The sequence below is a fragment of the Trachemys scripta genome, chromosome 18 (genome assembly GCF_013100865.1).
Source record: "Trachemys scripta elegans isolate TJP31775 chromosome 18, CAS_Tse_1.0, whole genome shotgun sequence".
NCBI classification, from domain to species: domain Eukaryota; kingdom Metazoa; phylum Chordata; order Testudines; family Emydidae; genus Trachemys; species Trachemys scripta.
This window is the reverse complement of record NC_048315.1, coordinates 11,984,944-12,004,534: the sequence shown is the minus strand read 5'-3', so window position 1 is coordinate 12,004,534 and position 19,591 is coordinate 11,984,944. Positions and strand designations below refer to the sequence as shown.

Below are 19,591 nucleotides of genomic sequence, written 5' to 3'. Positions count from 1 at the left end.
TATTGTAATCATTGAGTCCTCTTCATACATGTCATGGTCCCAGGGCCGGCGCTTCCATTTAGGCGGGACCTAGGCGGCTGCCTAGGGCACCAGGATTTGGGGGGGGGTGGCATTTTGCCACCCTTGGTGGCAATTTGGCAGCGGGGGGTCCTTCCGCACTCTGGGTCTTCGGCAGCAATTCTGCGGCGGGTCCTTCATTCGCTCCGGGACCCGCTGCCGAAGTGCCCCAAAGACCAGGAGCGCGGAAGGACCCCCCCGCCGCAGAACTGCCGACGACGACCAGGAGCGCGGAAGGACCCCCGCCTAGGGAGCCAAAAACCCTGGCGCCGCTCCTGCATGGTCCTTTAAATATCAACTCTTTCTTTCTAAGGCAACTTAAATGGAAAAGTCACAGGATGTGAACTTGCCAAATAACCAGTGGGTGAACTCCATCTTCTTCCCAGCATGGCTGGTTTTTCTTGTTACCCAACACAGGGCTTGATGACATTGCATTACACTCTGTTGCATTACACTGTATGTTGGTGTCAGTGCATTGAAATCGGTGGCGGTAAATGGGGTGGAGAATCAGCCCCAGGGATGATGATCTGGTTTGTGGGCAGAGGGCAGAAGTGGAATTCCAGGCCTTGCCCGGACTAGGATTCCAAGGTGTGCTGTTCGTGCGTTAGCTAACACCTGCTAAAAAACAGTGTAGACTTCAACACATGCTAAACTGGTCCAGTTAAAGCCTAGACCCAAGATGGGGCTTAAAATGGGAGGAATTGCCTCAGACACACGAGTACCCTTAATTGCTGAATGCAAACTTTACACGAATGCTTGGCTTACTTGTCATGTCAAAGCTGTCCCCTCTCCCCCAGGCGGCAAAATTAGTGGCTGATAATCCAAGTTTACACTGCTGAGCAGCCATATGGGAAAGGAATTTTTATTTAGTGCCCTTCAGCCACCCATATTTGTGTTGAGTAGTTCCTTGTTCCACAAGAAGTGCCATTCATTTCAATGATATTACCCCGTAGAGTAAGGTACTATCTAATCCAAGTATAGGTGTCAGAATCTGGTCTTGTACAATGTCTCCAGTGTAATAGGCACAAACAGGCTTTTCTTCAGCATCAAGCATGCGTATCGTCTTGTTCCAGTGCCTTGAGTAAATATATATTGGCAAAGCAAAGAGAATTGCACTCTGTTTATGTCAGTGCTAGGTTATGTCTGCTGCTTGCATTCCCGGGTACAAATTGTTATAGAAATCCATGCTAGGAACAGGTCTTCTTATTCCTTCTTACAACGTTAATGCTTTAGATCAAGTGCTGCAATCGGAGTTGATGGCCTTATGTTTCTGGTTGCCGTGCTGGGCATGGAAACCAGCCTTTCCCCACGCAGCGGGCTCCTAGCCCAAAATGTTTGCCAGTGACATCAACAGAGGATGGGGAAGGAACAGCATTCAGATGTGGCAGCATCAGGGTTTTTAGCCTGAATGGGTTGTGCAGACAGAGTCATTCTCTCACCTGGGCTAGAACACCATACACATGCTGACAGAGCCTGATTCTTTGGGGATCAATGTGATGTCAGATGACAAGGTGGCACAAAACTTTTGCGGTTCCCTCTCAGGAGCAAATCCAGTGCTCTGTTTGAAATCCCTCTTCTAGTACAGCCTTGGCCCTACCCTGCTTTTATGCTCATGGAGCTGCAGTCGTTCAAGGTTCTTTCTGTTGGACACTGAGCAGCTAATATTGCTTCCTACCGTCTAGGAGATCAGTGGGGTTTTTTGGTGTGGAACTCCTGAATGAGAGAGGAAGTCCTAAAAGGTGCAGGACCATGGTAAATAGCTTGCTGTGATATAGGGCTTGCTCCTGAAAACAGTTATCTCTAGATGAATAGTGCTTCCCATACAGTCCCACTGACTTCAGTCGGCCTCTGTGTGGGAATGACTATATATGCTATGCAGGATGGAGCCCTTAGTTAGCAAATGAGCTTTCAACCCACAGGAGAATCTATGAAGGAAGAGAAAATGTCTTTCCTGGTTGGGTGGTGATTGTTTGTTTAGAGCTAGGGAAAGGAGTAGGACAGTTTTCCTTTCTCCTTGCAAATAAATCACTGTATAAGATGCACAAGTGAGAAAAAAAGCATTCCAGTAGAAACAGATCAGAGTGTAATATGGATTCAGGGCTGAAACTGATTTCCCTCCAAAGCAGAGAAGAATTCTTCTTTGACTATAGAGATAGGTTTGAGCCGTGAGCTCTGGATAAAATTCTACAGCCTGCGTTATGCAGGAAGTGAGACTAAATCATCAGAATGGGCCTTTCTGGTCTTAAAGAGTATGGGCCAGTTCCTCAGCTGGTGTGAATCAGCGTAGTACCATTGAATTCACAGCAATGCTGATTTACATCACTGAGGCTTTGGCCCCCAAAAGAATCTATGAATCCAGGGCTGGATCACTCTTGGTCAAGTTTTGGCAGTTTCAGATCTTGTGTTCCAGCACAGGCTCAACTCTGCTCTAAAGAGTGAAACCTCAGAACATGGTGAAAGCCTTTGCTAAAGATTTTTTTGCATCAGGGATGGGGGGTAGGAATCAGTTGTGGGGGAAAAGCCTCCTGAATTGGCTTTAGAGTCTAATGTAAATGCAAGACCAAGTCCTAAAATCAAACCAGCCAGGGTGTGTCTTTTTTGTTAAAATAAAGGCAGACAAATTGCATCTTTAACAGACTAACTGTTGGTTTTTGAACATTCGTGTTCACAGGGCCGGCTCCAGGCACCAGCTTGGCAAGCAGGTGCTTGGGGCAGCCACTCCGGAGAGGGGCGGCACGTCCAGCTATTCGGTGGCAATTCAGCAGACGGTCCCTCACTCCCGCTCCGAGCGAAGGACCTCCTGCCGAATTGCCACTGCAGATTGCGATGGCGGCTTTTTTTTTTTTTGGGCTGCTTGGGGCGGCCAAAACCCTGGAGTCGACCCTGTGTGTTCACTATGGAAAGAGGTGTGCAATAGCAAATCCTTGATGTTAGAGCTGCATTGGCCGTTCCATAAAGGTGGTGGATTGTTTTGTAATGTACTCTAGTGTGTCAATAAATGGGTGACTTTCCTATATTGTTCAATCTGATCTGTGCCATTGTGGCACCTTGATGTACTAGAACAATCCAATCTCCGGCTAATTATGGACAATGGCCACTCCTGCAGCTACTGGTATAACACATTAGCGGAGCAATAAGCACCAACTTGCTTGAGAGATTGAAAACTCTCCCAGAATATCAGTAGCAGCAGCACATTCTGTGCCTGACTGGTTGGCTGCTTTCCCTGTTCAAAGCATTGTTTGAAGAAGCCTATGCAATGCACCACATGGCATCACGGAGTGAGAATAATTGCACAGAATAATTGGGGATTGTGTCCTGCCTCAGTTAAATTTTTCCCTATTTCAATTGTATAATCCTGGAAACTCTACTGCCCTGTTACATCACATTCTAATGAATCTGATCCATCTTGGTGTTAAAGTTCCATTTATAAAGGATTAATGAATGATTAATAGATTGTTATAGAGCCCAACAGGTCTATAGTTTATAAAACCATAACTTAAAACCACGCCTAACACCTTCTACTGATGTGCTTATAACCATCTATAACACATACTACTCATGGCTGTAACAGGAGTATAATGTTAACTGTTTAGTAACCTTTGTATAAATGGAACCCTAATACACAATGTGACCCAGCCTCTTTCTAATATTCCTTTTGCTGCTCATCATTAATGCAAGGTGCTGTTTACTGATATCATTTCTTTAACATTTAGATTTATATACAAATAAAAATCAGTGACCATATCCAATTACTATATATTACTTATATGGAATCTTTTTATCCAAGATTCTTGCAGTATGTTGCAATCCTTAACAACGTCTCAGGATATCTCTGTGGTAGGTAAGTATTATTATTATTACCTCTGTTTTACTTGTGCATACGAGAAGGTAGAGAAAGATGAAGTGATTAAGCCAAGGTTATTCAGCAAGTCAGTGGCAGAGCCAAGAATTGACTCCAGATGTCCTGGCTTCCAATCCACTGCTCTAACCATTTCCACATTGCATTAGGGAGAAACACAATATTAAAATTACTCAGTAAATATTTTTTCAATGTCTGGAAATGCAGACATTAAGAGTCCCTCAGTAACACAGCCACTCTACACCTATTCAGGCACTTTATTTTCCAACCTGACTCAAATGACTGCTAAAAATTTCCAAAAATGTTTTAGGTAGCCATAAAAGTTTACCACTATTGTGAAATAAAGTTATAACCACATGAAAATGGGGGAGGCAGGGAAGGAATTATAATGGACATAACACGCCTGATAAAATAAACAAAACTATCCCTAGCAATAATACTGCAATTTTTCTAAAACCATGTTGGTGATTGCATCATAATACCAGTATTAAATCTATTTTTGTTCATCTGAGTTTCTTTGCTGCAATAATAGTGGCCATTCATTACTCAATAAGGATCCTTGTATCCCATAGATCCTTGTCATAAGCAGCTGACCATTTCTTTTACAAGTAAAAAGATGTTATCTTCCCCATGTCTATTCACTTTATTTAACCATGAAAAATTGCTGCCTGGCCTTCTTTGCAATGTAGCTTTTCAATGAGTCAGACGGCAATACGTTTTCAAGTCATACCTCGTGCCAGAAATGTGATGTGCAGCTTCCAAAGAGCAGTGATTCTATAGACAACCAGATTCTTGAAAAGTCAGGAGAGACTGAATGTTCCTTATAACAAAACAAACCTCCTCTGCTGACTACTGACCAATAATGGGTTAGAGTGACTTAATATTTAGTGAAGCTGGTTGAACATTTTCTGTCAATTTTAATTTGATGGGAAATTGAGTTTTCAGTTAAGTTATTATTATTATTTTGGTGTAGAAGGTGACTGTTTTTGTTGAACATTTCTGATTATTCATTGGAAACCAAAAGCTATACTGATCTGAGCAAAAAACAAAAAACGTTTGATTTTTCATCTGGAAATATTTTGGTTTTTCCAGTTACAAAAACTTAAAAAAAAAAAAAAAAAAAAAAGTTTCAGGTTTTTGATTAAAAGTCAAATTTTTCAGTAGAAAACAATTATTTTCATTGTCATTGAAATCTCCCCTCCCTGCATTTTCTAACCAGCTCTAGTATTTGTCAGTAAGAGTGGGATTTTCAAAATTGTTCACTTTTAGCCTAATCCAGTTCTTATTGAAAGCAGTGGTTCATTGACATGAGTTAGGCCAGCACTGAGTGCTTTTGACAATCTCACCCTAGAAGACACAAAATAGTGATCCACATTTGGAACTGACTCCAGGTCTTTTGAAGGAAAGATGACCATGGGGCAAGAACAAGTCAAGTAGGCAGATTATCCGGGTGTGATTCTTTGCTCTGTCATTCCTGTGTGACCAAGTTGCAAAGGCCAATATTTTCAAAAGTGGGTACTGATTTTGGATGGCTCCATTTTGACACACCTCTCAAGATCTTGCTGGCCCACAGGTGAATTTAAATCTAGCTCTGCAAAACTCCACCACAGAAATGCATCTCTATTGACCCATTTAAAAACTGGCCTGAGATTTTACAGCAGATACTGAGGTCTGTGTAGATTGTCACCGTTCTCATCTTTTTGAGGAACATACAAAAAGTGGAAATTACAGGAGATTGATGTGAGGAAACCAAACTATAGTTTGAAATCCCATTCCCGCAGAAGACAAAATATTGGATGAGGTCCCTAAACAGTATTGAGATACACATGTCGCCAACCTTTAGGCCACCCTTATTTGCATTATGTAGATGAAAATCTCTAGGTCCGCTTCCTTTTTGTAAACTATTTATAGAGCATATATAGTTGGGTCATTCTGTAACTAGCAGATTGCACAGAAATCAACTGCGTTTTGGGTCATGACAATCTTTGAATAAAGTCCATCTGGAGAGAGCCTATTACAACTGAGATAAGTGAATCTGGCAAATTGTTAACTCATTAAGATATTAAAAGGATTTGCATAGTGGTGGGGCCTCTCTCTCTGGCAGTCTTTACTGCCGCTTGTTTACTGTAAACTCAGAGAGAGAATGCAGGATCTTCTAGATTGTCTGTTGCTTTGACTGCTAGACAACACTGTCCTTCCAGAGTTGGGACTAGAACCCAGGAACCCTGATGCCCGGTCCTGCTGCTTTAACTACCACAACTACCCATGCTCTTCTCTTTTCTTACCATTTCCCAATGCCAAAAAAATGCATGCTCCCAAAATGAAAACTAATCTCAGTCTGTATATGGACTTATTCCCTCTACTCTACCTTTCCTAGAATAGGCCCATTAAAGATTACATTTAGCTGAAACAAAATGATCAGTTTGACATGAATATTGGGTTAAGAACAGTCCCTAAATAGAACCACTCAATACCACTATCTCTGAATTAGAGATGGGAACTGTGCCACAGAGCTGGACGCCCCCTGCTGGTCCAGGAGAGGAGTGAGTGAACTTCATACCTACCTCTCTGCACTCTGAAGAAATTCAGACAAGTGCTGACCCAGAGGGGAGAACAGAGTTTGCCCTCTCAGAGGCCTGGGAGAGAGAAGGAATCTGCTCCTTTTTGCTTATTTTAATTCTCTGGATAAGTCTTTTTCTTGTTCTTGTTTTCCCCCTTATAATAACCTACACCCCCAGCAGTTAATCCGTGCCCCCCCCCCGCCCCGTAAATGGGTTCATACAGCATCCTTTGTTAATTTCCACCATTATCTTTGTTGTTAGGAGGGATGGGCCCAAACCAAAAGCCCAGATCCAAATACCCTGAACTTTGTAGATATTGAATATGGATCCAAATTTCCAAGAAGAACAGATTCTCTCCACCTGTCAAAAGGACTGGCTTTTCTCTGCTTATTTTATTTCTGCTGACTGCATTTTTATGTTAAAATCTTGGAAATAATTAGTGGAACATGGAACTTTGGGGCTGTGAAGTTAAAATCCCTTGATTGTCTCCCCCTTACTCAGTGTGGGTAAATGATGTGGTTTGTGGTTTCCTTAGGAGAACTGCCAGCACCTCATTACTTCAGGAGAATCAGGTTTTGGGCGTTTTCAGTTGTTGTTAATTATTTTAACCCTGGAATAGGCCTTGATCTCTGATTAATCCCAAGGAAGCAATTGGAACCTGCCCTCTCTGACATGCCGAAGTGCTGGGAAGAAATTGGACTTTATGTGCTGGTCCCAGTAACCTGCCTGGGCAGGGTGACAAAGGGGGTGGGGGGTAAAGTATCAGAGGGGTAGCCGTGTTAGTCTGAATCTGTAAAAAGCAACAGAGGGTCCTGTGGCACCTTTGAGACTAACAGAAGTATTGGGAGCATAAGCTTTCGTGGGTAAGAACCTCACTTCTTCAGAGGCAAGTGTCACCAACTCCAATAGCAACCTCTACATCATGGGAGCAAATAATGAACAGATTGTGTGTGTGGTGAACATCGCCATTAAGCTTAAATATAGTAACTGAAGTATTCCCTGCACTGAGCACTGACTAAAGTGGATGCATCCGAGAGACAAGGATCAAAGATGGGGGAGGAAGGCAGGTCAGAGACTTCAGAGCTGAATTTCAATGGAAACCAGGCCTAGGGGAGCCAGTTCCAATGTTCCCTTTTGTTTCCCCAGCTGCTGGTTGAGTTGCTGAGAGGTCACTGTGAGGCAGCCAAGTGAGAGGGACTCTGTGACCTTAAAAGAGCAGCTCACCCCAGAGCGCTCCAGCTGGAAAGGAAGAGCTGCTCCCCCTCCTGAGACAGAGGGCTGGAAGTATTCCCTTAGTCCCACTCCAAAGGTCACGAGGCAAAGGCTGAGAGAGGGTCAGGAGGGGGTGCTCCACAAAGGGGATGGGGGAGCCCCACAAGACAGCGGGAACACGAGGGGAGAAAGCGCTCTAAGTGCTCCCGTGGTCCATTCCTTAAAGGGCAATGCCAGCCTTTTCCCGGCTCACAGTTCTTATGGCCTTCATTGACTTCATTACCAGCCCTGCCAATGCGACCTCCGCCACCCTGTGAGTGACTTCAGATCAGGGGCTTGATTGGGCCCCAACTCCTTGCTTTGCTTAGGGACAGCTCTGGAGTTCCTCTGGTTCCTTGCTGTACTCAGCTGCTTGCAGGGGCAGCCTGAAGCCATAAGATACAAGAAGCTTGACAGTCATGCTGCCTATAACTTCCCGAAGGAGCTTGACACGTGCACACTTAAGATGACATTGTCCCCTGTGTTATATGGTCATGAGGAGGCCTCTGCCACTCAGAAGCAGCAGCATGCTCTGAACTGGTTCTCTGTGTGCAGGAAGTACTGGCATTTCTCACTAGGCCTCCCTTTTGTAACAGCTCTAGCCGTGTTTCTTCTATACATCATTCACCAAATACCAAACCTTGTTGTCTCGGCCGCTCAGGCTGTGTGGCTTAGAGATTTCATTGTATTTTTTGTTCATCAATCTGATCATGCCAAACGCTGACTGCTCCATCTTCAGTCGCAGTCAGACTAGTGTCCTGCGATCTAGTTTTTGACTGACTGACTCTCTAGAATCCCCGGGCTCCTTCTCCAGCGCTTTTCAGTTCCGTTGCCCTAGCAGCTCATCGTGAGTCTGATCCAAAGCCCATTGAAGTAAATGGAAAGGCTCATATCGACATTAATGGGTTTTGGATTAGACCTTAGAGCTGTAAGGTTTGAACGTTAAGACCCAACCCCCCCCCAAAACAAACAAACAAACAAACAAACAAAAAACAACCCACCAAACCACTCTTGAGATTGGGACGATTTTTTTATGCCAGAGTAAAACTGCAAGATCAGGCACCTCGGAAATTATAACAACAGTTTAGTTGTAGTACTCCATGTACAACTATGTAAAATAAGTCAACGGCTGGCTATTTTTAAAATAAAGTGGTCAAGGAAAAGCCAGAGGCTCAACCAGTGATGCGCTATTTTCACTCACCTAAAATGTCCAAGTTGAGAGGTGTGTATATTTAGAAATGCTTCCAAAGGATTTCAGAGCTGCAGTCAAGATTATACAGCAACTGAGCAAATAATAAGCACCGACAGGTTGGTTAGAGTGCAGTTAACGAGCGGGTTTATACTTTTTCCCAAATATTTATTTAGGCCTCCATGAAACTGTAACTATTTGTGCACCACCTTTGCAAGGACCAAGAATTAAAGTTATTTTCATCGTATGTGGGTGAGCTTATGTATGTTTAGAACCTAACTCACTAGCAGGAAATAAGCTCACTTAATCATAGCATTTTATTTACCGGTTACTATGCATCTCCAGCTGGCGCTCTCTTTCTCTTTACCTAGGTGACTGGCCCAACTGTTATTCCCAGAAAGATTAGATGCATCTAGACAAGCTATCTGGTGAATACAGGACTGCACCAGCAAATTTAAACAGTAAGAGAGATGCTAGAAATGCAGTGCTTTGCTTTTCCGTTCGTCATGATTTGGATTGTGGGATTCTATCTGTATTTTTTATTAGATATTATTTTTAAAAGATTCTTATGATAGGTGCCAGAGGGACAGACCTGGAGACTGAAGGAAAAGGTTCATAAAGCTAAAGTGTTCTGTTCCATCTTGGCGTAAGAGGAGGATTGATGTGCCTTTATTACATTTCTTATGCTATGGCACAATAACCTCTTTCAGGCTTGTTCCCAGCATTTGCCAGGACTTCTTCCTTTTCACCAGACTGCACATGGATTCTGTATTGTCCCCAGGGCCGGCTCCAGGCACCAGCCCACCAAGCATGTGCTTGGGGCGGCGCCTGGAGGGGGGCGGCGCGGCGGGGCGCTCCGGCCCGAGAGCGGGGCCGCAACTGAGCTAGCCACCCCCCCCGCGGCGCTCCGGCCACCGGGGAGAGCGGAGCCGCAGCAGGCTCACCGCCCTCCCCCCGGCGCTCCGGCCGGTTGGGGAGAGCAGGGCCCCGGCCGGGCTCGCCGCCCTCCCTCCGGCGCTCTGGCCGCCAGGGAGAGCGGAGAGCCCCGGCTGGGCTCTCTGCCCTCTTCCCGGCGCTCTGGCCGCTGGGGAGAACGGAGAGCCCCAGCTGGGCTCTCCGCCCTGCTCCCGGTGCTCCGGCCGGTCGGGGATTGCAGGCCCGTGGCCGGGCTCGGCGCCCTCCCCTGCCGCACTGGGGGGAGAAGGGGGTGGCGGGTGGCTTTTTTGCCTAGGGCGGCAAAAAAGCCAGAGCCAGCCCTGATTGTCCCATGCTCTTTGTTAATCCAGATTTCAGTCTAGCTGGTGTAAATTGTCATATCTGAATTGACTTCAGTTCCTACTCCACTTTAGACCAGCTGAAAAGCTGGCTTAGTATCTTTAGCCAGTTCTGCCCACCAATTAAAACAACTACAATACATATTGACAGGTCTCAGAGTAGCAGCCGTGTTAGTCTGTATCCGCAAAAAGAACAGGAGTACTTGTGGCACCTTAGAGACTAACAAATTTATTAGAGCATAAGCTTTCGTGGACTACAGCCCACTTCTTCGGATGCATATAGAATCCTCTATTATTAGTAGCATTATGGTTATGCCTACAAGACACAGTTGAGGTTGGGGCCTCCATTAATTCTTATTCTTATTCTTAATTTGTATTTCACCTAGAGGCCCCAGTTCAGATCAGACTTGCAGAAATGCTTTAGATCTGTGCTTGCAGCTCTGGTTCCAGTAGTTGTGCCCATGCTGCACTGTAGGGGTGAACGACGTGAATGGGCTGCTCCTGCTTGTCCACCATCAGCCTTCTTTCACTGGCCCATTTCACCAGTCCTCCTTCTGCATTATAAACCTTCAGGGAAGTTTGGGGGGTTTGGCCGGCTTCACTTGACAAGAACTCATTCATGCTCTGGGCAGTCATGGAAGACCTGTATCCCACAGTGCAATAGCAAATGATATTTTTATTTTTACTCTCTGAAATAGAACGGAAAAAACAAGGATGGAGTTAAAAGCCATGTACAAGGTTTTTCTCACTAATCTAGTGTTGCCAACGCCAAACGGGGTAACACGTGCTCTCAAAAATCATGAGATTGGCTTAAAAATCATGAGATTTAAATAATAATAATAATTAATAATGAATTTAGGGTCCTTGTTATTCGATGTTTAGTTTCTGAGCCTTTAGGATATATGGTGGATGGTATCACAGTTTCAAGCTTTGCTTCCATAAGTGCTGAGAACTTTTTTTAAAGCTGAGATTCTCACATATTCACTTGACTCCAGAAGCTGGGGCTTTAAAAACATTATATTTTTATGAGAGTTGGCAATATTTCTAGTCTGTTGTTATGATGATTATTTCAGCAATAATGACCGCCGCACAGGGCATATCCCAGCACCTTTGTCAAGCCATTTAGACAAAAAAAATTTAGTTTGTCTCTTTTTATATAACAAAATCTAATATTAATGATGATTATACGTGTTCGTGTTTTTTAATAGCAATGAAAATGGTTGTTTCAGATTGAAATGCCCTTTAGAACTTCTTTACCCAGACTCTGCAGCTCTGTGCCAGTGTATAAGAACCTGAATGTAACATTGAGTAGAAATTGCCCAGTCCAGTTATACCATCTAGGCTGAGTGCCATACAGAGAATAAAATAATAATAATAATCCAGAATATGTGATGCAAAGTAAATTAGGTTTTTCATTGGTTTAGTCTTCATAATCCTGAGTGTTGTTAATAACCCAGGTAAGGCCTTTTATTTTTATTTATTTATTAATATTAGGGCCCAGATTCTTGGCTCTGGCTGAGAAATAGCTCAGGAGGGTGGTGAAAAGGTGGCCTTTGCACTTCCCCAATTCTCAGCTGGCTATGTGCCAAGACATTCTCCAGTCATCTCCAGCACCCCACAGGCTGAGCACTTATGAAACTCTGGCCCCAGGTGTGCTCACTGTGCTCTTTTGAAAATTCTCACCTTAGAGCAGCTTGAAAGTTGTTTGCAACAACAAAGAACGAGTTCTACTGAGATCTTTTCTGTACCTGGAAGGAGCCGTTTCTGCAGAAATTCTTGCAGTGTATCACTCTGCGGGTCAATAAGTATTGCCCCTGGCAGATGGCTGACTTCAAATTCAGCTGCACTCCGGGTGTCCTAAGAACAGAACATTGACCAATTTTAACTCATTAAAATAAAACCAACAATTACTTATGACTTTTTAAAATATGCAGCATGATGTTTAATATCAGATCTATTTATGTTACCTTCTAGTTGTCTGAAACTGGAATGAACCATAGGGACGTGTGCTCATGTGACTATGTTCACAAAAAGCTACAAAAACTTGAGTCTTGGGACAGCCAAACTTACGGCTTCATTAAAATTTCATCTGTGTCTAATAAACTCCTGATGAAGATTGTTTCAGCAAAGACTATCACAGGATGGGCTTTGGGAAATGCACATTTCACAAAGGAAATGAACACTTGAGAAAAAGAAACTTTTTCATTTATTGGGCTGTTCATAGCAGTTAGGTTTCAAAGACACTACACTTCTACACAATTATGTGTCTAGACTGGACACAGCGGATGCGATTATCATTGAAGGTTTGGAAGGATGGAAAGACACCTTCTTCATTACATTGTGATGACGAGCCCACCACATTAGAGATAGAAATACCTTATTTGGAATGATTAATTTCCAAAACATGGTATCTATGTTGGGTTTGTAATTTTTTATTAACTAATATTGTAAAGGTCTCATTCTTAGATGGGTATAAGGCATTGCACACATGGTTCAGGACCTGGAATGAGTCAAAATTGTCTTGACAAATTGTAGAACTGGTCTGAATTCAACAAGGTGAAATTCCGTAACGACAAATGCAAAAAACTTCACTTAGGAAGGAAAAATTAAATGCACGACTACAAAATGGGGAATACCTGGCTATGTTGTAGTATTGCTGAAAAGGGTGTGGGGATTACAGTAGATCAGAAACTGAACATGAATCAACAATGTGCTGCAGCTGTGAAAAAGGGTAATAGTTTGCATGAATTAACAGGATTGTCGTATGTAAGACATGGGAAGTAATTGTTCAGCCGTACTCTGCACTAGTGAGGCCTCAGCTGGAGTACTGTGTCCAGTTCTGGGGACCACAGTTTAGGAAAGATGTGGACAAACTGGAGAGAGCAACCAAAAATGACAAAAAGGTTTAGAAAATCTGACTTATGAGGAAAGTTTAAAAAAATGAGCATGGAGCGGGAGATCTGATAAGTCTTCAAATATGTTAAGGGCTGTTATAAAGGAGACAGGGATCAATTGTTCTCCATGTCCACTGAAGGTAGAACAAGAAGTAATGGGCTTAATCTACAGCAAAGGAGATTTAGGGTAGATATTAGGGAAATCTTTCTAACTATAAGGGTAGTTAAACTCTGGAATAGGCTTCCAAGGGAGGTTGTGGAATCCCCTTACTGGAAGCTTTTAAAAACAAGGTGGACAAACACCTGTCAGGGATGGTCTAGGAGGTTTACTTGGTCCTGCCACAATGCAGGGGACTGGACTTGATGACTTCTTGAGGTCTCTTCCAGTCCTACATTTCTGTGATTCTGTGATTCACATTACCTGCCAGTCCCTTGACCTCAAAAATAAAACTCAAGCGAACAGTTAAGCCTTTAATTAAATATGTTCTAACAATCATTTCAGTCAGCGATAACTATGATCTCACTGCTATTGAGCTACAATTATAGAGTTGGAGTAAAAAATTGCAGACTTTGTACAGGCTTGTTATAAATATAACATAATGTGCACCCTGTTCTCTATTATTTAACCATATTTGAAACAGGATGTTCTAGAGTCTGCACAAGGTCTGTCTGACCTACTATGAATACAATTTTTCAAGACCTACTGACAGAGATAGTGACAGGACTGCCTTCTAGGTGGGGAAAGACATTGAAGGTGCATAGGCTGGAGAAGATGACTTCTACGGGCTAAGCAATGATTAAGAAATACTAACAATTTTTGGAACTTCTGGTTTGAATCATGGCAGTGTTGCTTCAGTCCATTATCATTCTGAGGTAAATAAACAGATTTAAATATGCTAAAATCTTGTAGACGAGATCTTAAGCAATATACGGTTTCCTCTAGGTAGAATTTGACTACCAATGGCACTTTGTATAAGAATAAGGTTTTATCCTTGCCCAACGTATCCCTTTTCGCCAGTGTATGCTGGATGATGGGGTACTGGCTTCACACCCCAGAAGGGGCTGCATTTAGTGATGCTATAACTATATAAGGCCAGATTCTGTCACCCTTACTGACATTATGTAGTAGCTTACTCCATGAGTAGATCCATTTTCTTCAATGGGATTATTCACAGTCAAGTACAACTCAGCATGAGCAAATTGACAGAATCTGGGCCATAGTTTATAATGTTCTGTATAAACTCCATGAATGTAAGGTCTGAGTGGAAAAAAATTTTTTTTATAGAATCCTTATTACAAAATTATCCTTATTTTGTCAGTCACAACTACTCTTCAGTGTGAAAAATGATACAGTTGTCTCATACAGTCTGCTTTTATAAAGTTGTAAGGCTGTTATTTCCACCTCTAATTCCTCAGAAATCCCGGGAAATGACTTTGAAAAGCACAAGCACCATGTAAAGTTCTTAGTGTGATATTCCACCTTCACAAAGAAAGCACCTTGTTTTTAACATGAAACTTACCCACTGAGTCCTGCAGAGGAACAAGTACCTTATGTAATATCTCAGGTTTTAAAGGGAAGCCTTTTCCAATCCACGGAGAGGCTACATAAATTGACAGTATCAACTGAGTCTGAATCCATTTGTGGTGGATGAAATTAGGCGGTGAAATTCTGGCCCTGTTGAAGTCAATCGCAAAACACCCGTTGACTGGCTTTACGGGGGCTAGGTTTTTACCCGGGATCTGGCAAGATCTCTTGGTACCTGCTATCTTTACGTGTCACTAAACAGAATAGTTATAATAACATGGGAAGAGCTTAACTTTATTGCCACTTAGGTGCAGTGGTAATTACATACAGTAGCAATGTGTGATTTTTACAACACAGCTTTCACTTACGCGGGTTTTAATTTCTTTATGGCAGGGAACTCATCTTCCTACGTTTGTTAATTACAATCCACACAAATGCAATTTTATAAAAATAAATAATCATTTAAAGCAAACAGTATTTAGCATATCCCTTCAACATACTTTAGAAACAATCAGGACCTAAGTCCGCAATCTTTGCTTACATGAGTTGTGCCATTGAACTTACAGGCATAAAGACTGCATCACTGGATCTCAACTAATAAACAGCCCTAGCACTGAGATAGAGTAGGTAAGTCTGTACTATCACTCCTGTTCTATAGATGAAGACAATGAAGCTGGTTGGTTGTTATTTGCTCAAGGCCCGTATCAGTGCTGTGAGTTCTGGGCTCATAGTCACATGTTCAGGCGTCTCCCATACAAACTAACTAGTTTTTGTTTTTTTTTTAAATATTTCCCCAGAGAATGTTCCTGGCCTTTATTTCTTATCCTCGATTTTCAATTTGTTCCTGATATTGATGGCCAAGAACTGAGATTCTTGACTTGATTTTGGCAAACCTACATGCTAATTTGATTCCCGTGAGTCAACCTTTTCATAGGGTCCTCTCCTCTGAAGTCACTATTGGGAGCGAAATCGCATTCCAGAATAGAAAAGCAGCCACGTGGGATCTGTCTGATCTCTCCTTTTAGCCTCAAGTCTGTGTTTACCAGGGAGTGACTTTCTACTTTTCAACATGATAATGGCAGTATCCCACAACCACAAAGATCCGGTCTGAAAAAAGCAGCCCTATTATATTAACAAACGCTAAGAACAAGTCGTCCTTAGCTGTTTTTATAACCCAATTCCCAGAAAAAAAAAATCCATGCTACATGTTAGTTTGTAACAGATACTTTTATAGGCAATTCCTAACTGAGATATTTTAAAATATTTTAACCTATAAAAATAGCAAAGTGCTTACAAAAAAAAAATCAAATTCCAGGTTCTAGGTAAATCTGTAAATACCATTGTTACTGCAATGTAACATCAGCAGGAGCAGTAAAACTTAGCTAGCTTGGCAGCTGAAAGGCTGAACTAGGCAGAAATGTAACATTTGGAATAAATATCCAACCTCAGAAGCGGAGTTCCTGCCCAGGGTGCTGATGCAACAATGCAGCTCTGCTCTTTCAGAGAGTTCCATTTATTAACTCCTTTAATCGGGGTCGGCCCTAGACCAAATGGTGCCCCAGGCAAGGAGCGTCTTCAGTGCCTCCCCCTCCATTTGTTAAACTGTTGAATACTTACAGCACCCTGAGCCCAGCGCCCCCCCAAGCCAGGCCGTCACCTTGGTTGCCTGCGCCTAAATCCAGCCCTGGCTCTCACTGTGACATAACTTGAATGAATGAAACTTTCACTGTAGAACCTGACTGACCTTTATAGTTCGTGTTCCATTAGGAAAAGGCTGAAGAACTTGGCTGTTTTTGAAGTGGGGTTTGCAACTGATTTAAAATTAAAACTGCCTGTCTAAGAGGTTAACAGTGTAACCTGCCAAAGTGTTTCCTTTCTTAGAGAGGTTTCTTGGCACCCCACCTTTTCTCTCCACTCAGTTCCCTCAGTTGGAATCTAGAACTTGGCAACATCTGGTGCAATATGGAGTTGTAATGAATCGATGAACTGCAGATACAATTACTAGATATATATACTCCTCACCCCACCAACTGACCCACACAACTGGGAAACCAGGACTAAAACCCCAGTCCAAAAGCTCCACAAAATACAGGCCTCGTCAAACAGAGCTCTCTTACCTGGCAGCAGTTCCTTTCCAGGGGCAGAGTATGCTGCCACTACAACATTCCTTTTTCCTGCACCATCATGTGCTTATGCTGGGCATCAGTACATCTCAGACCCTAAAGCTGGGATGGTTAGGTTCTGGGTTGGGAGACCTCAGTGGAAAATCCAGGTGTTGCAAAAAAGCGGTGTTAATGATTCCCCAATGCTAGCAAGGATAGAAGCACTAATGTAGGGTTAGATAGCACAGTTGCACAAACCACTTAACGCCAACTACAGTGGCCCTTACACTAGGAGCAGCACCAGTGCTAGATACGCAGCGTGAAAAGTCCTAGTGTAGGTGCCCATACAGTGGGTTTAAAGGAATAAATTGAACCTAACGTAAGTAAATGGCTCTCAGATCCTACCAGAAACACTATAACAATGCCTGTAAATAAATAACGGGACGAGAGATTTTATTTGTTTTCTTGAAGAATCCCATGTGCGAGCCTGTGGTTTTCAACTTTCCTCCAGATCTTCAGTTGGTGTACATCGCTTAGTGCCACTGACTTCAACAGTGCTACCTCAGTTTACTGCAGCTGAAGCGCTAACCCTATGCGTGAGCTTGATTATAACTTTCTTTTTATTTAATTTGTCACAGTCATGCACGCATCACAATCAGGTCAAGAAAGAATGATAAAAAGCAACTACATAGAGGACTGAGCCCAGCATGCTTTGAGAGCCTTGGGTACACTTGGGTACACTATAAAGGGGCAAAGTGTTATTAGTGTCCTATATTGCACCCTGCTTTATGAGGCCCTACTTGTGCAATGTGGAAAGGGTAAGACGTGAAGGGAGAAGAGAAAAAAGAGAGGTCTGACATAAGATCATAAGTTTTAAAAAAAATTCTACCTGAACAGCCAGGTTACACAAAATTGAACAAAGAAAAATGTTACCCCCTTAAATTGTGTAGTCAGGAGACCAAGACTGATTTTAATTACAGAGTACTTGCTCTAATGCATAGGTAATAATCACTTACGAGAATGATTAATTCCTCTGGCTTCTCTTCCATCCAGCATTGCAATGTCCCTGTGGTAACTGATTCCACATTTGGAAATGTCTTCTGTACCCACTTTATAGCTAAACTCATCATTTCTTTGGGGTCACTTATATTTAAATTGTCCATCTCCTGCAGAAATTGTGTTGCCATTATCTTTGAGGTCGCAAAGAACTGTGAAGAATATGGTCTCTAAAGATTTCCTACTTTCTTATCTAGGTAGTAGGTCACATGGCTAGTATTCATTTGGATAATACTAACAGAATTTTAACCCTTATAGTCAATTACATTAGTGGCAAAAAAGGGAAAAAAATATAATTTCTTAGGGAACAAACTTCAAAAATGTAGATATAAAAAATTCTTATTTGTCATTATAATCACTACAAAACAAATGTTATATATAGCACTGTTTTTCAAAAAGCAAAAGCTCACAATTTTTTGGCAAGCACCATCTGAAAAAGAGTGCAAATCATGGCCATTGATTGCAAAGGGAGGTTACTGATACAAAACTGAACTTTGAGTCCTTTGATTCTAGAGTTTGTGCTTTAATTTTAGCAGCCCAATGCAAACTTTAAAATTATAGGCAGCTATGAGTGAGCAAGGGATATGAGACTAGATACAAAAGGTAGGAGACATTTCCCTGCTGTTTTTATTTTTGATTTATTTTTATGTATACAGCTGCATTTGGTATTAAAATACATTAATATATTACTTCTTCCCCTTAACCAACATGGTGGACTATGGACCCAATCATGCTCCCTGCTGTTGATTTTGTTGGGTCAGTATGAAGCCTTTGATCTCCAAAATGTGGGTTCTCACCTCTGTTATTTTTTCTGTATCATGTTCTACCTTTATTTTCTGTGTTGTTTCTGAAGAGAGACCATTTTCCCTTCTGTGTGCTGTAGTTTTGCCTACTTATTGGAAACTCGTGAATAAAAATTTTCAACATTTTTACAAAGGGTTTGTAATTTGAGATTTTAAAAATAATGTTGTTTTGTTAATCATATACACAATTTGCTTTGAGATCTATGAATGAAAACCACTGTATACAAGATTGATTGTTATGATCATCATCATCAGAGTATTATATTAGAGAAGAGAAAGAATTGTTAGAGCACCTGATCTCGCTCTTTCTCTGACACCGTAGCACACATTTTTATGATCCAATTTTAAAAATCCAGAGCAATGAGGCTTTCACCACTTCCTTTGGGAGACTATTCCACAACCCAGTATATCTCACTGTCAGGAAGTGTTTCCTGATATTCAGCCTAAGTTATCCCTCTTAATTTCACCTAATCACTTTCAGTTATTTCCCTGTGTACCACACTGAATAATTCCTCCATTTGCTTGGTGTTTGCAAATTGCACAGAGTTATCATGTCCCATCTTAGTATCTGATTCTGCAATGAGTTCCATCCGGGCTGTTCCTAACACATCCTGCATTGTGATGCAGTGCCCTTGATTGTGATGTCACACACAATGTGGCACCTACACAATGTGGTATCCTACACCGCATGGCACCCCAGCACTGTGGTGTTAGGAACAATACACCACTGCCCTAGTGCAGCGCCATGCTCAATGCAGCAGCTTTTCCCCAGTGTGAGGTCATGAACAGCGGGCGCAATACCCCCCCATGCTGTGATGTCATTCACTTAGTGCACTGTAATGTCATGATCGACGCAGCATTCCCTGCTTTTATGTCATGAGCAGCACCGCACCCCCCGGGTTGTGACGTCATCCACCTGGCGCACTGTGATGTCATGACACCGCAGCCCTGCTCGGGAGCTGAGTTCTCCCGCACTCACGACACAAAGGGAGGAGGAGCAAATCACTGCTCCCCGCCCCC

General features: G+C 42.5%; 1 protein-coding gene across 2 annotated transcripts; it reads right to left on the bottom strand.

Annotated features, from left to right (window-relative positions):
- Window positions 1-10,467: 10,467 nt before the first annotated feature.
- On the bottom strand, window positions 10,468-17,971 carry LOC117867739 (UPF0176 protein YceA-like). 2 transcript variants are annotated; one of them, XM_034752983.1, is made up of 3 exons: window positions 17,729-17,971; window positions 11,875-12,048; window positions 10,468-10,880 (listed from the first exon to the last, which is right to left on the bottom strand). In XM_034752983.1, exons 1-3 carry the CDS (start codon window positions 17,897-17,899, stop codon window positions 10,824-10,826), a joined length of 402 nt encoding a protein of 133 aa, XP_034608874.1. In that variant the 5' UTR covers window positions 17,900-17,971; the 3' UTR covers window positions 10,468-10,823. The 2 variants fall into 2 exon arrangements, with proteins under 2 accessions (XP_034608874.1, XP_034608873.1); XM_034752982.1 differs by having other exon boundaries at window positions 11,940-12,048; window positions 17,729-17,964.
- Between the last annotated feature and the right edge of the window lie 1,620 nt (window positions 17,972-19,591).

What these genes read in the sequence shown, in the direction of transcription:
- LOC117867739 (XM_034752982.1), bottom strand. Translation starts at nt 17,899, where the DNA reads ATGGCAACACAATTTCTGCAGGAGATGGACAATTTAAATATAAGTGAC. An exon ending in CAGAGGAATTAATCATTCTC is followed by an intron (nt 12,049 to 17,728) that starts GTAAGTGATTAT and finishes TTCTGTTCTTAG; the next exon opens with GACACCCGGAGTGCAGCTGA. An exon ending in GCAGAAACGGCTCCTTCCAG is followed by an intron (nt 10,881 to 11,939) that starts GTACAGAAAAGA and finishes GTTCTATTTCAG; the next exon opens with AGAGTAAAAATAAAAATATC.